General features: G+C 45.1%; 1 protein-coding gene across 1 annotated transcript in view; it reads left to right on the plus strand.

Annotated features, from left to right (window-relative positions):
* Positions 1-20,242, plus strand: part of LOC309344357 (chemokine-like protein TAFA-5) — a 30,886-nt gene extending 10,644 nt beyond the window's left edge. The window contains exons 4-6 of the mRNA XM_081866683.1: positions 2,556-2,708; positions 5,504-5,631; positions 17,599-20,242. Of these exons, the coding sequence (XP_081722809.1) occupies positions 2,556-2,708; positions 5,504-5,631; positions 17,599-17,607 (290 nt within the window). The 3' untranslated portion in view covers positions 17,608-20,242. The remainder of the gene's footprint in view (positions 1-2,555; positions 2,709-5,503; positions 5,632-17,598) is intronic.
* The last annotated feature ends 1,767 nt before the right edge of the window (positions 20,243-22,009 follow it).

The following is a 22,009-nucleotide window of genomic DNA, read 5'->3' on the forward strand; positions in this document are numbered from 1 at the left end:
TCTCATTCACAATGTTACAAACAGTACGCAAACTGAAACTCAGCCATCCTTCAAAATCTGCACTTCTTCATATTTTGCCAGGCTGTTCTCCAGCCAAGAAAGGTGTACAAAAAATGAGTATGCATTAGAATAAAGTGTGGATAAAAATGCATATGTGAAAATAGCATACAAAAGTTATAATGTCAGGAAAAATTGTGTGCACTGCAAGGCAAATTTGCTTACATACATTAGAAATTTGCACTGAAATGCTGCTGCATTCTCACGAGGACTTGTTTTTAAAAGATTATTCAGAAACTGATGCATGAATATGAGGAACTGAATGTGGAAAAACTGGAAACTGAAAAAACAACAACCTGAAATTGACAGATTTCCCCATCTCTATCAAGGGGACTATCCAGCATCTGTTTGAAAAGTTGCTTACAAGCAAACTTGTAAGACGTGATGGGTAGGTGCAGACTCCTTAAGACTTTGGGATGTCTACTGTGGGTCCATGACTGGCTGCGATACTTGGCCCATACCTACTCTGCAATCAGGAGCCTGTGTTTTATTCATCACACTTTACATTCAGTTGGGCTGTGAGAAACACAACCGCTGTGTGAAACGGCTCCCTCAGCCACATTGGGTCACGGAAACATCCCAGTGTGAGTAACTTGTGGCACTTGGATATGCTGACGATAAGGAGTTATTTAAAGCAAAGTTACTATGAGTCTGTTCCCTGCTGATGTCAGTAGCACTGAACAAGCCAGGCAGGATCAGTCCCCAAGTCATCATAAGCAGGAAAAGGTGAATGCAGTTCTAATAGAAACGTCTCAGCCGCTCACATCTACTTATTCAGATAACAAATAACTCTCTCTAGGAAAGAGAGAGAACAGGGAGCTGGAGATTGAATGTATATATTACAGTCCAAATAAATATGAAAAGGCTGTTGCATGTGCCGGTATAAATCCCGGTGATGGCATGCACTTCCGTCACATGAATGCCACTGAAGAAGATGTGAGGAAATGAGAAAGTGGTGTTGCCCATCTAATAGGGAAGCAGAGGGGCTTTTGAACTTATTCAAAGGGGCAGGTTATAGATACAGATATGTGGAGATACATATCTTAAGTATATTATACTCAAGGCTCAGGGAGAAAGTAAAAGGAATTTGGACAGACGGTAACACAAGAAGTAACAATAAGGGGCTTATGAGCCAGCAGGCCCAGTATTTGTAGATCTGCATTCTGTTTCCCTGCTCTGGATAACAGCTGATAGCGCAGCAAGCAGCAAGAAGAGTATACAGAGATTGAAGGAAATGGTTGGAACATGCTGTTATCAGGGTGGCCAGGCAGGCAGGTAGGAAGGCCAGCCTGCCGGCCTGCCCAGGTAGATAGGTGGCAAAGACAAAGTGGAATCCATAGGAGCAATCTCTTGCATGCTTGCTACACAAGCAGTGAGTCTGTGTGAGGCCAACCCATTTAAATGGGAAAAGGTGGATGTGAGGGTGTTTTGCTGCTACCCAGCCCCTGCGTGGCATTCCCCGAGCCGAAAAGTGGAGAGAAGAACAAAAGGGCTTTGGGAAGCCCCGTGCTGGCTAGAGGTGGCTCTCCAGGTAAAACACTTGGGTGCATGGCTGGCAGTAGTCCCTGCTTTGAGATCCCTAGCGCTTTACAGCAATTGTAAAGGAGGTAAAACCTTCTGTTGAATGTCTGGGTTCAGCTTCTCATCTGAATTTCACCCCCTGGACTGTTGGCTCGTCTTTTCAGCCTCGTATATAGTGTAAAAAAAAAAGTGTGATTCTTCCAAACTTCCAGATTCCATCCCCAAGGGGACTAGTGAGAGGAGGAATGGATTTAGCATGTTGAGAATCTAGTGCAACCACAAAGCTTAGCTATGCAAAATGGCTGAATTTGGTCCAGTGACTTGGGACATTGCTAGCTATCCTATGGAGATAGGCTGGGTTCCTCTCAGCGTCAGGGTAACCAGGTTGCTGGAACTGTACAGGCCTGGTGTAATTTTTTTAAAAACAAACAAACCATTTTTTATTGGTTTCTAAAAATAATAATACAAGAACCACTTGTAAGCACTTATCCAGCAGTACATCTAATGGTGTTCATTCTATCCATTGGCTCTAGACGTAAACTTACATATTCAACAATGAAACATAATGCTTAACATAACCTCTTCATTGAAAATATTGAGTGACTGGTATAACAAAGTCTTTGGTCATTAACATACTTAAAGAAAGGGATTCACATTTCTTGGAAGGTGTCTCTATTCTCGGCATGATTTTTATCCTTTTGGCTGATTGCCAAAATGGGAAGATGCAAAACCAGTAGAATCATTTTTGTTTTCAGTGAAAAAAAGTGTACGCATATGCACAAAAGTGTTTCACGGGGAATGGTTGCATTTGAAATGTAGTGTGTGTGTGTGCATACTCAATTGGCGCTGAGTCATTTTAGGCTGCCTCTTTAACCCAAGAGGCCTGACTCCTCCTGCCCTGCTCTGGCAAACAGGCTGCATACTTCTCCTGTTCTGCTGGGATTAGGTCTGTCTCATTTCCCAATCTCTCACTGCAGGAAAGGAGCTGGAGGTGGGGACATGTGAAATCACAGCATTGGACAGAGATATGAGCCATCCCAAGAGGATGATCGCCAGGCAGACAGCGCGGTGTGCTTGTCGGAGGGGTCAAGTGGCTGGAACAACGAAAGCAAAACCTGCATGTGTGGATGGTAAGAGAGCAAGGTCTCCTCCTCCCTCAGTTGATTGTTCCAAATATCTGTGGATCAGGTCCAACAAGGAATAAGAACATCTTTAAACGTGGAAAGAAATGTTGAGGCTTTTTGGTGCTCTCCTACTGATATACATCACAGTCTCTGTGAACTCTCCACTGCTGTCTTTCCCCCCACTCTAAATCTATAGGTCTCTGCCAGGGGTGCTGAAACTAACCAGCTGAGGTTTTTCTAGTCAAAACTAAGATCCAATAGAGTTATAAAAAGAATAAAGTTATTACATTCAGTTTTGGTGAGGAACCTCAAGCCTGGGGGGACAAATGTGGCCCCCAAGCCTCTCTGTCTGGCCTCAGGGACTCTTCCTAGGCCACAACCCCTCACCAGCCACATCTCCTACTGACCTTGCTTTGCAACCCCCTTGAGTGTTTTTGCCTGGCTGGAATGTGTCCTTAATAATGCCTCATGCTTCCCACTTTTGCCTTTGGCCCCACCCACAACTAGCCTGCTGCCTCAGGAAAGTTGCCCAGAAGGGAAAGTGGGTCTCAGGCTGGAAAAGGCTCCTCACCCATGGGTTTGGACTGATGTGCAGTGCCGCTCCATCTGCGTGCTTCAAGAGCCCCCTCTCACTCTGAGGAGATACATGAGCCCTCTTCTGATAAGCATGTTGTTGTAAAGCAGTTATTGGTGCTTAGCATTTCTAGGTGCCCGCCTGAAGAGGAAGCCCATCTCTTTAAAAGCTCTGCAACGAAAGAAACGAAAGAAGAGTGTGCAGCTTCTCTGCTTCTCATTCTGTTGCTCTGCTTGTTCACTGTTCCCTACTTTTCCATCCACCACTAGAAGAGTTTGGATTTGCTATCCCGCTTTATCACTACCCTAAGGAGTCTCAAAGCGGCTAACATTCTCCTTTCCCTTCCTCCCCCACAACAAACACTCTGTGAGGTGAATGAGGCTGAGAGACTTCAGAGAAGTGTGACTAGCCCAAGGTCACCCAGCAGCTGCATGTGGAGGAGCGGAGACGTGAACCTGGTTCACCAGATTACGAGTCTACCGCTCTTAACCACTACACCACACTGGCTAGGTAACCTCGTGGGCTGTATGCTCTAGTGGGTGGGATATCAGATTGTTTGAGAGGTTGCACTGCTTCTTCTCCTCTGCTGTGAGCATCTGAGGAGACAAAGGCAATCTCTGGGAGAAGGGCCACTCACTATCTGTGTGGAGGCTTTACTGTGACTTAAAACACTGGACGACAAAAGTTCTGAAGGAGAGAGTAAGAGAGAGGGGAGCAGAGTTTATCCACACTTACCTTTTGCCCTGCCCTTTCCAGGCAGAAGTCTGCACCTTAAGGCTCTGTGCTGAGCAAACATCAACTTGGATTGAAGTTTGCTCCGATTGAGCTTTAAAGAGTGGGTTTCCATGGGGAAAGTTCTGAAGCAGAAAGAAAAGGGGGGGTGCTTGGACACAGAGCTTTAAATTGCAGGCTGTGCCTAGAAACTAGAAAGAGCAGAGGAAAGGTAAATGTGGATAAGCTGGGAGAGAGAGAGAGAGAGAGAGAGAGAGAGAGAGAGAGAGGGAGAGAGAGAGAGAGAGAGAGAGAGAGAGAGAAAATAGGACCTAGTGGGCAGGTCCTGAGAATACACTTGCTGTTGCTGATATCCATTAACTAGAGTGATCAGAAAAGCTTTAGCCTGTCTGGGGAGAAACAAGAAAACCTCAGAGAAATAGCCATGTGTTTTGGATTCTGAGACTGAGGGTAACCTGGTCTTGAGCTGCATGGAAATGGTTTGGCTCCACAAAATCATTACTTTCCCATTCTAGGAAGCTACTTGATCATATTTTGGGAGCTACTGTGTAAAAACAAAACAAAAATGCACTGGATTCTCTCTTGAACCTTAAGGCCTTAGAAGAAGCTTCCCTGAGGCTTTGGCGTGTGGGCATGTGTTACCTTGTGTTGTAATGTGCTGAGATTGTGCAACAGTGACTACCTAGTGTTGCTATGTGTGTGTGGGAAGGTGTCTCCCGCCTGTGGGTGGGTGTTTGGTACATGTGGTGAGTATGAGGCTATTCTGAGCTCACAGGTGGCCTGTTTTCTCACGTTCGGGGGTGTTATGACCACATCATAAAGCTTCATAGATTTGATCCACTCTCCCTTTTCCCCTTCCCTCTTCCTTTGCTTTCATTTCCACTCTGTTCCCCCCTTTTCCTCTTCCAGTACTCTGTTTCAAAGGGCCTTTCTCAATGATGAGCAAAATACCATATGTCTTAACAGTGCCACGTTATGCGTGCTTATATAGAAGTAAACCTCACTCTATTTAAGTAAGTAGTTAGTATGTGCAGGCATGATAACCTGTTTTGTGGAATCCCACTCCCATGAAATGGAGGAGGTGATCTCGCTGGTGGGGAGAAAACAGACTCATTTGGGAGGGCAGTTGGTTAACTGCACCTTTGTCGTGGTGCAGTGTAGCACAATGGTTAGAGTGTTGGACTGCAACATGGGAGAGCAGCACTTGAATCCCCACTCAGCCATGAAGCTCATGTGTCATAATCTCTCAGCCGAATAGCAATGTGGTGAGGATAAAAATAGAGAGGGAACACCCCTTTGAGCTCTTTGGAGAAAAGGTGGGATATAAATATAAAAATAAGTAAAGAATTGCACTATAAAATTGACATATGAAAAAGCCCAAATCTCACGTTTTATCCATGGTTCTTGTTAAACCTGTGCTTAATTTTTGTCCCTTTTTGCCTCTCTCTCTCTCCATACTTTCCTTCCTCCTTACTTCCCTGGCTACGTTCGGCAGCCCAGATCATTGTCAACAAACAGTGGTGCGGAATGGAGCCTTGCGATGACGGGGAGCAGTGCACTTTGTTAATAAACCGTTCAGGCTGGAGCTGCACTCGGCAACTGGGGCGAATAAAAACAGTCACGGTAAGCAAACTGCCCTGGGGGTCACCAAGCAAAAACAACTTCCTCCTTTGGGGACTGAGCCATGGGAAGGGAAGGAAGGAGGGAGGAAGTTGCCAATAGCAGGGGCAGGATTTTTGCTAGATGGCATCTTGTGAAAAGAGAGAAGCAGCTTGTGAGCCAAGAAACTTCTTTTCGGCCCATGGCAGATCTGTACTGGCTGTATCAACCGTGTTCTGCCTAGAGCAATTCTGTAGGTACCAGCTGTGCAGAAATACCACAAGGCGAGGTCTGTTCCTGTTCTTTGTATCCAGACCCTTTGGTGTAGCCATTTTCTGTCATTCTAAGATTGCATGGAGAATAGGGATGTAATCTGATTCTTGGTACCAAGGTATGGGGGAATCCTGCAAGCAAGACTACAGGCCAGTTAGAGCATGGGTAGGCAAACTAAGGCCCAGGGGCTGGATGTGGCCCAATCACCTTCTCAATCCGGCCCGCAGATGGTCCGGGAATCAGCGTGTTTTTACATGAGTAGAATGTGTCCTTTTATTTAAAATGCATCTCTGGGTTATTTGTGGGGCATAGGAATTCGTTCTTCTTTACCCCAAAAAATATAGTCCGCCCCCCCCCCAAGGTCTGAGGGACAGTGGACCGGCCCCCTGCTGAAAAAGTTTGCTGACCCCTGAGTTAGAGGCTTAGCCAGCTCATAGCAAATTTCACCAGCATTCCTGGTAGGGAATACCGTATTTTTCGCTCTATAGGACGCACCCGACCATAGGACGCACCTAGTTTTAGAGGGGGAGAACAAGAAAAAAATAATTCTCCCCCTCTCTGCTCAGTGCCCCTTCAGCGAAGCGGCAGGAGAAACGGAGCCCCTTCCATTTCCCCTCCCGCTTCGCTGAAGGGGTGCTGCGCAGCTCTCTCTCTGCTGAAGCCGGGAGAGTCTTGCTCTCCCGGCTTCAGCAAAAGGAACCAGAAGCCTTTGGAGCACAGTGCGAGGTCCCGCTGCGCTCCAAAGGCTTCAGGCGGCTATACCTGAAGCCTGGAGAGTGAGAGGGGCCGGTACGCACCGACCCCTCTTGCTCTCCAGGCTTCAGCAAAAGCGACGTGCTCCCTCTGCGCTTTGGAGGCTTCGCGTTGCTATCACTGAAGCCAAGGAGCCTGCATTCGCTCCATAGGACACACACACATTTCCCCTTAATTTTTGGAGGGGGGAAAGTGCGTCCTATAGAGCAAAAAATACGGTAAATAGTGGAGGGGATATCGGACTGGCCTGCCCCAACATCTCCTTTCCTTCCCACGTTGTCTGAAGGAAGATTACATATGTGTTTGGCTGAAGATGCTCAGAAGGGTTCTGTGATCCAGAACCATGCCCAGCCAGGGTTCCCAGCCACAAGGAGGGTTTCTAAGCACATCCTGGCATATAGATGAAGAATCTCCATCCATCTTGTCTTGGGTGTGGCTGGCTGGGATGGGATGTCAGAGGCGAGGCTGGGGTGCATTTATTCCCACCTGCATTCTTTGAACTAATTCAAAAATAGGATGTGGCTTACCATCTAGATTTTTGAGAATATTAGCCTTCAAAGCACCATATCCAGAGGGCTCTTTTGGAGCGAGGGGGTCACTATATGCGCCATCACAGTGGAGCAAGGGAGGAAATGCTGGGAAGCAGAGGATGCCTGAAGCGACGCTCAGATTTGGCAGAATATGCGGTGCCGTTATTTCTTCCCGTTTATTCTGTGAGCACAGGGAGGCATCGCCTTCCCCTTCTGCCTGTGGGGAATCAGCCTTGCTAATAGAGTTGGTACATGGGCCACGCACGAGGGCTTTGCCAGCTATTAATATAACTCACTTGCAGGGACCCACATCAAGCAATTTGTTTTGTTGAGTTCACTGCAGGCGCAGGAGGGATCATGCTCTCTGAGGGCCTTTTAAAACGACTGCTGCCTAGACAGGTAGAGATGGATTTGGGTGGATCTTAAACAAAGCTCTTGGCGGTGCAGAGAGGGAGTAATAAGGCCTGCAAAACAAAGGAGCTCCATTTTTTCCTCCATGCAAGTTGACAGCAGAATAGTAAGAGTCCCGGATTACTGCCTTGGCTTTGTGCTGGGTGTGCTGCAGTGTGGCTTCAGCAGAAATGAATGTGCATCATAGTTAAAGCTGGTTCTTCTTTATTCCTAAGGAAAACTCCAGCCACTCTCCCTCTGTTCAGTTTGCCAGGCTTCAGCCTGAAGACCGCGCCCATGCTTTAGAGTGCTTTAAGGCACCTCCCATGCGTTGCTTTCCTGGTCTCTCTCATTAATCTCCTTCTCCGCCTGCTGGTCTAACAGGTGGGGGAAGAAGATGAAAGAAGGAGCGGGCTGTGAGTGCAACTGCTGCATCCCTCCTTCCACCTGTCTGTGTTCTATGGTGGCTGTTCCTCCTATTGCCCATGTTCAGACTGCGAGTGCTGTTCTGTATGTAGCTGCAATGGGACCAGTCACACACAAGAGGGAAAGAATAAGCAGATTCAGGGGAATAGCAGAGTTCGCAGATGTGCAAAAAACGTGGGAGGGGGGCCTTAAGTGCGAAGGGCATTCCCCCACCCCAAAAACCTAATGAAGACTAAGCATGCTAAGGTTGTGGAAGAATGACTGACCATTAGCAGGGGGGTGAAGGGAGGGACAGCCAATGGTAAACCATGTAGGATGGGAGAGGAAAAAGAATGGAGTATGAGGAGGAGGCCATGACTGAAATGCGGAAAAGATTATTCTGCACAGCAATATCCTGTTGTAGGTCCCACCGGGGTGGGTGTTAGGATTTTGTGTTGCCATTGCTTCAAGATGCATAGGGTGGCATCCATGTCTTGCTCCCCTCCCACATTTTATCTTCACAACAACCTTGCAAAGGTAAGACCTAATGAGAGGGACTAGCCCAAGGTCACCCATGAAATTTGGCAACCTCTGTAGATCAGGAATGGCAGGTTTGTTTGTTTGTTTTGTAAAATTTATAAACCACTTGATTGTAGAAAAAAACTCAAAGCGGTTTACAGAAAAGATAAAACAATAAAAAACTTTAAAAACTTACAACCTTAATTTAGAGCAGACAGTTAAAGCAAGAATAGAATAGACTCAAATTAAAAACTCACACAAACTTTCTAAACATCTGGGTAGATTTGTCTAAATAAGAATGTCTTCAGCAGGCACCAAGAAGAAGTCAGGGGTAGATGGTTATCTTAACTGAGTTGCACAAATGTCGGTGCAGACCACCTTCTACTTCTTATTTCAGTTCATGGCAATTCAGAGCATGTCACTTCTATATCAGAAATGACACAGGAAATGGTTCCTCCCCCCCCCCAATGGGTATTCAGTGCTGATGGGGAACAATGACATAGTCAAGCCCAGGGTTGCTGCCCTTCAGAAATCTGGGGAAGCGGAGGTGTGGTGATGCTGGAGAACCACTTCTTCATACAACCACATTCACAAAGGTGGCTTAAAGCGTAAAAACAGTTTTCCTGGAACATCTGAAGCCATCCTGTTAACTACAGGAGAGCGTGTGGATTGTAATTTGGGTTGTTCACCCTTTTCTAGTAGTTTTGGGGAACAGGCACATCAGAACAGCATAGCAGTGCTTTTTGCTGATGTTGGGTAGTGGAGAAACTTTACGTTTCACTTCAAAACCTGTTTCCCCCCTGCTACCATTCTAGAGCTGAGGATTATCTTTGGCCTGCCAAGAAACTTGTGATGCCTCCAGTTCCACTTTCCTACGTTTGGGGCCTTTGCAGCCATGGCTGGCCTATTTCATGCTCTCCCAGCCTCTCTGGAGCTGGCTTTTGAGCAGAGCTGCTTGGCTGTGGTCCACCACCGACGTGGGAAGGGACGTAGGGTCAAGAGTGCACCCAGGAAGAAGAGGGGTGTGTGCCAGTTTCTTTCTTATTCAAAAGGCATCAGAGCCGAACTGCTCCTTTAGCAGCATCCTCCCAGATGATCACACGGATCCAGGAGCAGCTGGCAGGCTACTGGATGTGCGAGGCCCAGCAGCCTGTGCTGCAGTCAGCTCAGTAAGTGAATAACAATGAATGGGGAGCTGGAGGTTGCTTCAGAAGTGCACTGGGATATTTTATTAATGCCGGATGCTTCGAGGTTTAGAGGGAGGTGAGCGATGCTCCCCACAGAGGAGCGGAGATGGGCATTGCCAGGCCAAGCCTGTTTGCCTCCCATGTACGTTTTGCTCTGGGCATCAGTTGGGCTGCCAAGACCAGCTGCCAGGAGGGCTCCTGCACCTGTAAATAATGGCGCTGAAGAAATTGCACCAGATGCAGATTCCCCCGCCGGCCTCCCCCGGCCACGTTTCACATCTGCTGAAATTCTTCCTTCCCCCAGTGCAACGCTTAGGGCAGAAGTTAGGCATCATACTTGTTCCAGGGCTGCCACAGAAAACGGCAGCCCCACCTCAAGTTCCCATACATCCATATTACGATGCAAGCATGTTGTGCATTTCCCTGTTCCATGCTGCCACACACAGTGGGGGGGGGGATGGGTGGAGAAATATATAGCATGATGATATTGCAATGTGGGTGCATGTGTCTGAACATTATGGAGGTAAGAAAACAAGCTTTTGAGGTGGGGAGGGGCAAGGCTGATAGGTTGGGTCCTAAGCTGGCCCTGCTTCCATCATGTAACAGCATTGGGGCTGATATGGGCCCAGTGATTTTGCCAGCTCCAGCCTAGGGCAGTGATTTGCCTGCACCCCTACCTTCCACCCTGGCTGACAAGCTGAGCAAGTCTGCAGGCATGGCAGTAAAGCCACATCCGTGCAATCAGGGTTAGGATTGCACTAAAGCCATCAGTAATGGGAGCCATTCTACGTTAAGTGTTGTACAAAGGAAGTGCATTCTTTTTGTCTCAATCGGCCACCAATCAATTCAATTGGGTAACCTGGAGTTCTTCTGTTAGGTTCAATAAATAAGAAACTCTCTCCACTTTTTCTGCCTCACACATAATTTTGTGAGCCTCTGCTGTCCCCAGACACCAGCTCCCTCAGCCTGAAAGTGGAGATGAGCATTGCACCCCATTGTTGAATTTGACTGGACTTAACCATCCAGGGGTCCTTTACCTTTTTACCTCTTACACCTCGTTGCCTTTCTTCATCCTAAAAACCAAACAAAACACCGAAACACATTGCCATTTCTTTGTAGGAAATGTGCTCCAACCTGTTAATCATTTTCACTGCCTTTTGATACACTTTCACCAGCAAATATATATATATAAAGAGACAGAGAGAGGAAATGTGGTTTACCCCTCACAGAGCTACAGTCACCAGTACGTATAACAAACCACATTGTCTTTGCACAGCCTAAGTATATGCAATTAAAATAATCAAATATTCCTCCTTGCCTACATGCCTGTTTTTCAATATAGTGCTTTCTTTACCCATTTCCTCTGCTGTCCCCGTATGTCCCTTTCTAGATTAAGCCCGTTGGAAGCAGGGGTTTTTCAAAACCTGTTCTTGGTGAAGTGGCATGTACATAGATGGTATTACATAAATAAGAACAATTATTTCACATTTGAATTATTTCAGAACTCTCTGGTGGATGCTGTCAATACTGTGTTCTTGATTTTTTTTAAAAAATAATGTGAATCAGCGGAAGGACTTAATCTCTTGTCGCTTCCTCTTTCCTGCCCCAAAAAAGTGTGTTTAGGTGTCTGTCCAACATCTTCCCATGAAGACCAACACAAAGAATGCATTCAGTTTCATCCTCCTCCAGTAATTCCTTTCACATCTTTGTCCTTTTAACGGCCTGACTGCCTCCTGGCTAGTTTCACACTTCTGATGCATTTAAAGATGTTTTAATCATTGACATATTGTTTTTAACAATATGGTGTGCTAATACTTTATTTTTGCCTGCTTGCTTGCTTTATTGTCAACTTAAATTTGTTTTTTTCCAGAGAGTTTCTTTTATTCTCATTGGGCAAGACCCACTTTTTAAAAGAAGCCTTCTTGTCTTTTAAAGCTTCCTTGACTCTGCTCATTAATTCTGCTGGCATTCTGTCGGACTTATTAGTCACTCTCATGTTCTGTGGTATACATTCTAACTGAGCTTCTATTGTTGTGGTTTTAAATAACTCCCTGAAGGGATTTGACCCTCTTGACTCTCTAATTCAACCTCCTCCTGTTTAATCTCCTTTTTTAAAAAAAGTTTTTTCTTTTAAAATGAAATATAACTGTTGGATTTCCTGGACAACTTTCTCCTCATAACCATATCTGTTGCATTTGATTGCACTGTGTTCAGTCTTCCCAGTCAGTCCGATATGCCTAGTGTCACCTCCCCTGCAGTCCATTCTATGACTAAGGCTCCTCAGGTTTGAGGAGGGAGCTAAAGACAGTTTTGACTGCCTTAGGTCACATGACACCTGCGCCATCCATTTGAAGTATTGTCGTTCCTTGGTTTTCGAACAGCTTAGTTCTCGAACATTTTGGCTCCTGAACACCGCAAACCTGGAAGTGACTGTTCTGTTTGCGAACTATTTTTGGAAGCCGAATGTCCAAAGGGGCTCCTGATTGGCTGCTGGAGCTTCCTGCAGCCAATCAGAAGCCATGATTTGGTTTCCGAATGTTTTGGAAGTCGAACGGACTTCTGGAACAGATTCCGTTCGACTTCTAAGGTACAACTGCGATCCACTTTAAGAGTCATGGCTTCCCCCAAAGAATCCTGGGAACTGTAGCTTGTTAAGGGTGCTGAAAGGTCCCAGGAGACCTTAATAAGCTACAGTTTCCAGAAATCTCTGGGAGAAGCCACAACTCTTAAGTGACATAAGTGTGTTTTAAATGCATGGTGTGGATATAACCTTATTCAAAACCCTACCAGGTTCTCAGCAGCAGGGAAGAAGGGAGATTGGAAAAGACTCTTGTGTTCCGTCCTTTTGCCTGACTTTTTAAAACAATTTCCCTCCCATTAGAAATATGGGGGTGGTTTTGCAGGTGAGGCTGAGAAGACTATGGATCTTTCGGAACATACCTTTTGCCGGTCCTATCTGCCAGACCCTTCAACTGATGTTGAAGCTGGTATGCCAATAGGGCCAGTGTCCTGGATGTTTCCACATTGGTAGGGAGAGAGAATCTGACATCTGATCTTCCTTTCTGACACCAGAGCTCTTTTATTGCAGAAGGAGTTCTGATGCATTCCCCTTAGGATGCCCTCCTATGGGACATAGGATTGTAGTGTGTTCTAGGCTTTGTCATATTTACAAATGTTATAACTTGTATGTGCATTTGCACCCATTCCATATATGGAAAGTTAAAACCACCCAATATTCCAACCTTTTCCTCCTTTGGCTACCTCTCTTGATTTCTTTCTCCATCAAAGATCTCTCCCAGAGCTTGCTCAGAGTTGTATGTTTACTCCCCAGCACCAAATTATTTTATAGACCCTAAAGTTTCCACACACAGTGATTCAGCGGAAGAGTTTATTCCTCTTACATTTTCTAGTTTAAAGTCCCCTCTTTAACGCATAGAGGAACATCACACCCAATATCCCCCTCCTCATTTTTTCTGCATCCTGGGACATCTGATCTTCCTTTGTCCCACTGGGTTTCTGAAACATCCACCCTCTTTATGTTCCCATTTAGCATCAAGCCCTCCACTTCCCCCATCTTGCCCTGGAAGCCTCCAGCTAGCATTGTTTCATAAACAGAACATTATGTCCCTCTCCATACATCATTTTCATGTGCAATTTTCACCCACAACTCTTTGGTCTCGCCGGCTGTCATTTCTTCCTGTATGCCCTTTGCCAAGATCTATCCCTCTCTTACTTCCATGACCTGAAATATTGACACCATTACCCTCAAGGGACAAGTAACATCCTGAATCAGATGGTCCCCCAGCTCCTGGCATCTTCCTTTCAGATATCTTTCTAGAAGATGCTCTGCAGCCTTTTGGATATGAAAACACAAGCAGTCTGGTTCCATTGCTGTTCAGGCGGAACCTGCCTCTCTTGTGCAGGCTCAGTCTCTCCCTAGAAGTTCCCTAGTGCCTAACAAATCTAAACCTTTCCTCCCAATGCCACTGCCTCATCCATGCATTGAGACCCCGCATGTAATTCTCCGGCTGTTAAGGGGAGATAAATCCACCTTGGGCTTTCGGGACAGGGGATGATGGAGGAGGGGTGTGTGAGGAGTGGAGAGACTCATCCATATTTATCAAACACAATCGCAGATTTGGCAAATCCTGTCCCGATCGCCCTGGCTCTTATTTTGCATTATTAAATATTCATGCAAGCTGGTTGACAATGTGGGGTTTGCACATTTTTGCCACTGAATCATTTATGTACAAATCAGGGGAAACACAGAACCCTGCAAAAGAAAAAAAAGCACCTCATTGGAAAAGGTTCAGAAAAGGGCAGCCCCGATGATCAAGGGGATCTCTCCTATGAAGAAAGGTTGCAGCATTTGGGACTTTTTAGCTTGGAGAAAAGTCGAGTAAGAGGCAACATGAATGAAGCTCATAAAATTATGCATGGTGTTGAGTATCTGGGCAGAGGAACATTTCCTTCCTCATGACACTAGGACTTGCAGACATCAAATGAAGCTGCATGGTGGAAGATTTGTGTCAGATAAACTATGGAACTCTCTCCTGCAGGAGGCCATGGTGACCACCAACGTATATGGCTTTAAAAGAGAGCTGGACAAATTCATGGAGGGGGGGGCTGTCAAAGGTTACTACCCATGATGGCTGTGCTGGGCCTCCACAATTTGAAGCAGCAATGCTTTTGAATACTAGTTCAGGAGGGGAGACTGCTGCCTTGTCCATCTTATAGACTTGCCACAGACATCTGAGGAGCCACTGTGAGAACAGGGTACTGGAGTAGAGGGACCACTGGCCTGAGCCAGCAGGCTATTTTTGTGTTCTTACTTTAAAGTGTAATCCACCTGGTTGTGGCGTTTTGCAAGAAAGTTTGTAAGCAGGGACAGTGCACCTCCTGAACCTTCCATATTGGGAGCCATGCACAGCCTCCACTCTGTAACTTGCGTTCACTTTCCTTCTATAGAAACTAACATTTTATGAGGCAGCACTTTGAAAAGCTCACAGAACAGAGAATGAGGGCAGCATTTCTACTTCATCCTGGAACCGTCCCCATAATGGGGAATTGAGGTTTCTCTTAGGGCAGGTCTGTTAGAAATGTTAATGCCCATACCAAAAAAATCAATCGGGTTTCTACTGAACTCTGCAAAAATTTTGAATAAGTGACTCCTACTTTTCTTTCTTTCCTGTGGAAGAATTCATACTAATCTGGTCCTCTGGGGAAAACGCTTGCTCCCTCCTCCTTTTTCACAGCTCCCAAACTCTTGCATATCATTCTCCAACCCAAAGGAAAAAGCCGAGGGTGAGATTAAGGAGGAAAATCCGGAGCGAATGTGCTTAAAGCTGTTATGATCTGCCACCTGCAAGTGTGGCACATGTCAGTGGGACTTAACAGGATAATGGCAAGCTGATTAGGCACAGGTCGGTGTGTGGGCCACCTTCCACTGCACCTTCGTACACAGCTGAATGTCCAGAATTCACAAGGGGCTGGGAAAGATAGGAATTCCTTAGCTGGTTTTGTCTGTGCTCTTGAGCCGAGGCTCACAAAGTGTCCGTCAAACCTCTGTCACATCTCAGTGCACCCATTCATGTGTTCCACGGTTATGTTTGAATGTCATTTGTGTTACATGTCTGGGCTCGTAAAGCTGAACATCCAAAGAGCCTACTGGTGTCGGGCTGTTTGTAGTGAACAGGAGGAGGGAGCTGGCCCCATAGAACAAGAATGGGACCTAGCTACATGTTACATCAGGGGTGAAGAACCTGTTTCAAATGGAGAGCTGTGTTCTCTTCCAGGTAGCCTTCCGAGGACCACATGTCAGCATTGTGCACAACAAATGAATAGGAGGCTAGTTTGTACACGTACACTCACACAGCCTGTAGCACCCTGCTTGTGGTTAACGCTTAGCTGGAATGAAATATTCAACGCAGCAATAGAGAAATTAAAATAATAATTTATTTGTCAGACAAATAAATGAGAGGCTCAGTGGTACATGGTTACCAAGCTCTGGCCTGGCCTCCTGCCATTCTGGCCAGCACTTATATTTCCTTAATCCAGCCCCCTTGCTCCTCCTGTGGCTGCCTCTGTCCAATCAGCCTGGTTGAAATTCCTATTGGCTGTTTGCTAGAACCAATCACAAGAGATACACCCATTTCCTCGCCCTTTTATGGAACACAAAGAGCTATATATTGTTACATCTATAAATGACAAATAAGTAGTAATATATCTTACATGTGTCTCAACAAGGAATCTTAATTACCAGCTCACCTCTTGCCCTCCTTGCCCTATTGCCTTCTAAAACAGATGGTTAATCTTAAATTTTTATCTTCAACAGATGTCAAGGATCTTGAGTTCACATCAACATTGAAAGATCTCCTTCATTTGATGGTTTCTAAACAAAAAGGCCTGACAACTATATATCAGGAGTGCTCGATGGCGTCTCCTGTCTGGCAGGAGGCTGGGCTCATTTGCCCCTCTGGTCTCCTATTGCAATATGACTCTATGAAATAAGAATCTAGCATTTCCTAAATCCTTTGCATAATTACATTTAAGCCAATATATTTAAGCTAATATATTTCATACATTATCATAGGTAGCCTTTTAAAAGGAATAAGGCCTTTGTAAAGTAAAAAAAGAAACTCAGTAAAAAACAGCTTTAAAAGAAGCCTCTTCAGTTTACACCCCTCCTTTCACAGCCAGCTAGATGCTTCTCCATTGCTCTTGGCCTTTCAACCTTAGGAAGAAGATATGGCTCATTTTACTGGGAGGCAAATGGTATTATTTTCCCCATTCCTAATGGTGTTTATCTCTGCTTTTTTATCTTCTGTAACATGTAGGATCAGTGTCCTCGCTCTCAGCCTGTAATTTCCTTTTTTTTTTTACGACTTTGAGAATTGTTTTCTGCTATAAATCAGGGGGCCCCTTTCCTAGGAGGAAAAACATTGCCAAGGCCTTTTAGGCAGCTGGTCTTTTGCCTGGCATGAAACATTTGAAAATCTTTAAGCTTATTTTAAAATGCAAGCCCTGATTAAACATATAGAAGCTTTGATAAAAATGCAGGCTTATGATTAGATGCCTCAAGCCCTTGGTATCTTCCATTCAGACTAGCAAAAGGCCTCAGCAGAATTCAAGGCCACAGCAATCCAGCCAGGCAAAAACAGTGTATGAAGCAGGATCAGTGAGGAGAGGTCTAAGTGCCACAGACTCTGCATTTGTCCCTTAGGCCTGAGGTGCCCCACCCCCATGCTATGCTAATGATGAACTTAGCAAGCAAGTTGTGGCCTTAAAAAAATTAAATACAAGACCTGAGGGCAGGGGAGAGGGCATTGTGACACCTATACCACAGCACGCAGCCAATTTCATCATTGATGTAATGTGACATTATGCCCTTTTTAATTTTAATTTTAGTCAAGTTTGAGGTGCAGTGTCAATCAAATGGTACATCAAAATTAAACCTTTGAGGTGGAACATCATGCCATAGGATCTATGGCATGTGGAATTTACATTTGAAGAGTTGTACTACTGAATATTTGCATTCAAAGGCACATATTCTGATTTTGTTTTGCGAAACACTTGGTTTGGCTTTTGTTCAGTGGAGGGTATCAGTGTTCCACTTGAGCTCCCAGGAGCTCCCAGTTGGCTCATGGAGCTGCCTGGCTGAGGTAGAATGATCTGAAAAACTGGGAATGCAAAGAGAAAATACAATAGGTTGATTGAGAGCATTATCTATGCTGACTGCAACTTCTACAAACTAATGCTGCGACTTCTGATATCTCCTAGACTTGTTCACATGTTACACTGGACACAGGTACAAGCTGTCTTTAGTACACATGTACAAGGTTTTGTGTGAAAGCCTGTTTTCTGAGGCAAACTATAACTCCAAGAGATTATACAATAAAATATACTCAATCCCTTTATGGCTTCTTCTTCTCTAGGTCTCCTGACAGCCATGGTGCACCTGTCCATGAGAGCAGCTTCTCTACTTCCTGCACACTGATGCAGCAGTTCAGCGATCAAATCATCTTGGGGGAAATGGAGCGGCCAGCTTCTTCAACATGGGTTCATCCCCATGAATTGGGGCCCATGCCAACTGTATTTCCTCTTGTGCCTGAACATGGAACACAAAGGCTACCAACAGAGTATATTGGGGTTGTACCTGTGAGATTTCCTCCACTTTTTTTCTTTCCCTTTCTTCCCCATAGCAAATATAACTATTTCTGGCTTATTTTGTGGGTTTCTAAATATGAAATGCAGTTTTCCCTAGATTTCTCCCCCCTCCCAATGACAACAGAGGATTTGTGCCACTTGGTACTCAAGATTTCTACAGGCCTCTTGGATTTGGGGAATGGCTGCCTCCTTCAGACATATGGCTGTGACAGACTGAGGCAGTTGCTAAGAGTCTGGGATGTTCTCCAGTTGCTGTGAAGAAAATGTTCTCTTTTCCCCTGTGCCTCTTCCTTTTACTTGTTCGTTCTCTCCCCCTCCCTCCCCCAAATCCAATGGAGATGAGGAGATTGGGGGGGGGGGAGGATGGTACGCGTCATGGCTGCCACTCCTGACTGTGGCCTTCTCTGCCTACATAGGAGAGGAAGTTCACCAAAGGCATGGGGCATACTGTGTGAAAGAAAGAAAGAAAGAAAGAAAGAAAGAAAGAAAGAAAGAAAGAAAGAAAGAAAGGTCCTTGTGAAATGGCAGGGTAAATAACCTGGTAACCTGGACACACAAAAAAAACAACTGTGTGTATTTAATGAGCTTTCCTCTTCCTTTTGTGTTTACAGCTTCTTATTTATCTCCATTTACTCATGGCACCTGCCCAAACATTGCCCTTCACCACTTAATGGGAGCAAGCTCAAAATCTGAGCAGAATTGATTTAATATGATTAGCTACATGCCATTGTTCATGCATTCTGACTGGAAAAAGATATTCATTCATGACTGGTTTTAGAAAGGCATAAAACTCCCATCCAATTTCCCCCCTCAGACTAGTTCAACCCGTTTGGACAGCCTTGGAAATCTCTGAAGTGGTTGTTTTTTGCCAGGCATATTGCGGCCCTGGGCCTTTGAAAGAGATCCCTCTTCAATGTTTGAACTTTTAACTGCAGTGCTTGCTTCTTCAAGCTATGCTATGTAGGAATTAAAGCATCCAGGTTACAGTTTCTCCCATGATTGATTTAGGCTCTAGTACTAAAGTGGAAGTGGAAGAGAAACTACCACAAACCAAAGGTTGAGATTAAGGCAAAGACCTTGTCCTAATTGCTAGCCTGGGCTTTGCCATCCACACCAGTCCTAGTCCACCCCAGCCTGCCCTTTGCACTATCAACCAACAGCTAGGGGATTGGTACAGCTATTTGTGGTTTGCCAGTGTCAGGAAGAATCCAAGTCACAGGGGAGATAGTTGTGGTCCACCATTCTCCAGATGCTTGTAATGCTAACCACAGCAAGACCCAGTAGCATCCTAGGGTGATTATAGCTAATGTTCCGCTATACACTCCAGTTCTAATCATGGCTTTGCCTCTTTTTTGTGGTGGTGGGGAGTGTAATTTAATACCTTGAGCCTGCATGGTAAACCATGGGCTCTCCTTTCCTTTCCTTGACTTTGACATATCACAGCAGTCGGGGTCAATTAGCTCAAGTCTCACCAGGCAAATGACAGCAAGTTGTTCTGGCTTGTGTGTTAACCCAGCCAGCTAAATTCAGTCTTCACCTTGACTGGCAACAACTAGTAAATGCAGATGATCAAATACACAGCTGTGGGGGAGGGTGAATGGAAGGCTTAATCAGATGGACTGAGGTAAAAGATTTGGGGTGGGTGAGTTGGCAAGACAGAAGGCCAGAAGAAGACTTTCTGCAGAAAGCAGGCCTAAGCAGGAATAGGAATTCTACCTAGGAACAACCAATCAACACATAATAAGAGACAATAAGGCCTGATCAGTGGTTGATACAGCAAGAAAACTAGAGCAGTTCAAAATGCAGAGACTAACAATACACGTCGAGAACCTGTGACCCTCAAGATGTCGTTGGACTCCTGTCAGTCCCAGCCAGAATAGACAATGGTCATGGATGATGGGAGTTGTAAGTGCAGTAACACCTGGAGTGCCACAGCTTCCTCGTCCCTGAATCAACACATATGCCCAGTTGGAGAAGAACAAGAGTCTCTTGCCGTTAGTTCAAGGCTGTCATTAGTTTTTACCCAGAGGCTCACTGTTGGTTTTCCTTTTTTCTGAATGCACTATCTGCCCTGTTGATTTCAATTCTTCCCTTCGCCTAGAAGTGCAACATGTTGAACTTCTTCAATTCTACCATCACCCTCTTCTGGTGACTTGACAAAACATTTAAAATTTTCCAAGCCCCATTGGTTGGCACTGATCGACAATTTGAGAATTTCTCCCTCACCTGTAAATATCAAAGGTTGGGGGGTCTGCTCTCATCCCAGCATCCCTCCCCACCTTTTCTGGTCTCACTGTGAGTTGGACTCTTACGTTGCAAGGGCCTTTTCCACTGTAATAAATTTCCAAAATTTGTGATGTCAAAAAAGAGAAAAAGGTAAGGAAATAAAATTCTAACTTTATTAGTCAACGAGGACACTCCCCATCCTTCCTGGTTTTTTTTTTGTATGTGTGTATGTTCAGTGGTAAAAACTATAGCACCCAGACAGTGGGAGGTGTAGGGGTATCAATGTGCACATTCAGTGTTTATTTTTTAAAAAAACAGTATCCAGGCATTCATTTTTGAAAGTGAAGGGGCCAGCTAGTCCTGCCCTTTGATAATGAGGCATTTGCTAGTGATGTCTCCCAGCCAACACATGACTGAAACCTGGCCGTGGGTTTCATCTTTTTACGGGAATGAGAATCCTGACCAATGTGGGTCTCTGTCCCTTTGGAGGAAATCCTACATGCTCCCATCTGACTGAGCTGATCACATCAGCTGGGAAACATTGCTGTCATGTGTGTCATTGCGGTCCCCTTCATGTGTTACCCACACAGGTAATGAATGCTTGAAAAGGGTTAAAGAAAAAAGGAAACCAGGATCTGCAGTTTTCAGAGGAGGAATTCCATGGGGGAAACATGCAACAATTTGTCATTGGGCACAGAAACAAAAAATAAAATGCAAGAGTGTATCTTTCACACACCTGTGGAAGGATTGGTATATGACACACAGGAAGTGGAATCCCATGGGAGACAACCATGGCACTTGTTTGTGGTAAATGTTCTGTTACACAGGCACTTGAGGGATCTAATGTGGAAAATGTGGAGTGTTCACCCACTTTCCTGCCATACTTGGAAGAGAGTCACTGTAAGAAAGGAATGGGGGTTCCTAGTCATCAGATTAAGGGGAGCATTCATATATGGCATGCTCTCCCTCTAGTGCAGGGAAGGAAAATAAATTTGTATATTGAGTGGTCCTGAAAGCAGTTGAAGAGAATGAGTACTCAACCCATTGGTGTTTACGCAAAGGACAGAGATCTTTGAAAACTAACTCCATTTGTGGAAGCATCCTGCATCCTGGCTCCTAGTGAGCCTACTTTCCAAGATGCCTCAAAATATCACTTTATGGGGAGCTACTACAGCGGGAGGAGCTATTCCATTCATTCCCTGTTGCTGGGAATCCCAAATGCATCTGATGGACCATTTTAGGAGACCAGTTGTTGGTTTAGGTAGGCATTTGGTCTGATCTAACAGGTCTTTTATGTGAAGAGTGATGCAATAAAGCAAGATTTGAGCCCCATGATTTCAAGTGCCTGAGGCTCAATATATTTCTCTCCCTGCCTGTTGTGCAAAATTCATTTCTCATGGTATTGTGGATGATACTCTGCTCAGAGAAATGACTTGCATGAATACCAGCAAACATTAACACCCTACAGATTGGAAAAAGCCGAGCAATGCAATTGAAATGAACAACAACATATTTTTCTTAATCTGGGCAAATGTCCAAGTAAATGGAATATGTATGTGTCTAGCCAGCAATAGTTAAATACCTGCCTATTCTGCTTTGCCCACCTCCATGCAATCAGAGTGCAGAGAGAGACCAAGTCTCCAAGGCACTAATTCATGTCTTGGCCTAATTACCATTGATTGGATTTCCACATACAACAGTCTCTCTCATTATCACAGCACCATTTGAAGATGTTCTACGTGAGGCCCTCTTAAAGAATCCATTTAAACAACAGAGAGGCTGCTTGCAGTCTGGACACACAGGATCCTGGGAGCCATTAATTATCCATAAAACACAGTACTGGTGAGAATAGAAAGGTTCCTCGTCTGCAGAGAATACCGCTTGCAGTCCCAGTGCTCCCATGAGTTCTTTTTCAAACACAGAAGGAAATGGCTGCCTTTCTGTCAGCTATCT

Source organism: Podarcis erhardii (genome assembly GCF_964252035.2).
Source record: "Podarcis erhardii genome assembly, chromosome: 6".
Lineage (NCBI taxonomy): Eukaryota > Metazoa > Chordata > Lepidosauria > Squamata > Lacertidae > Podarcis > Podarcis erhardii.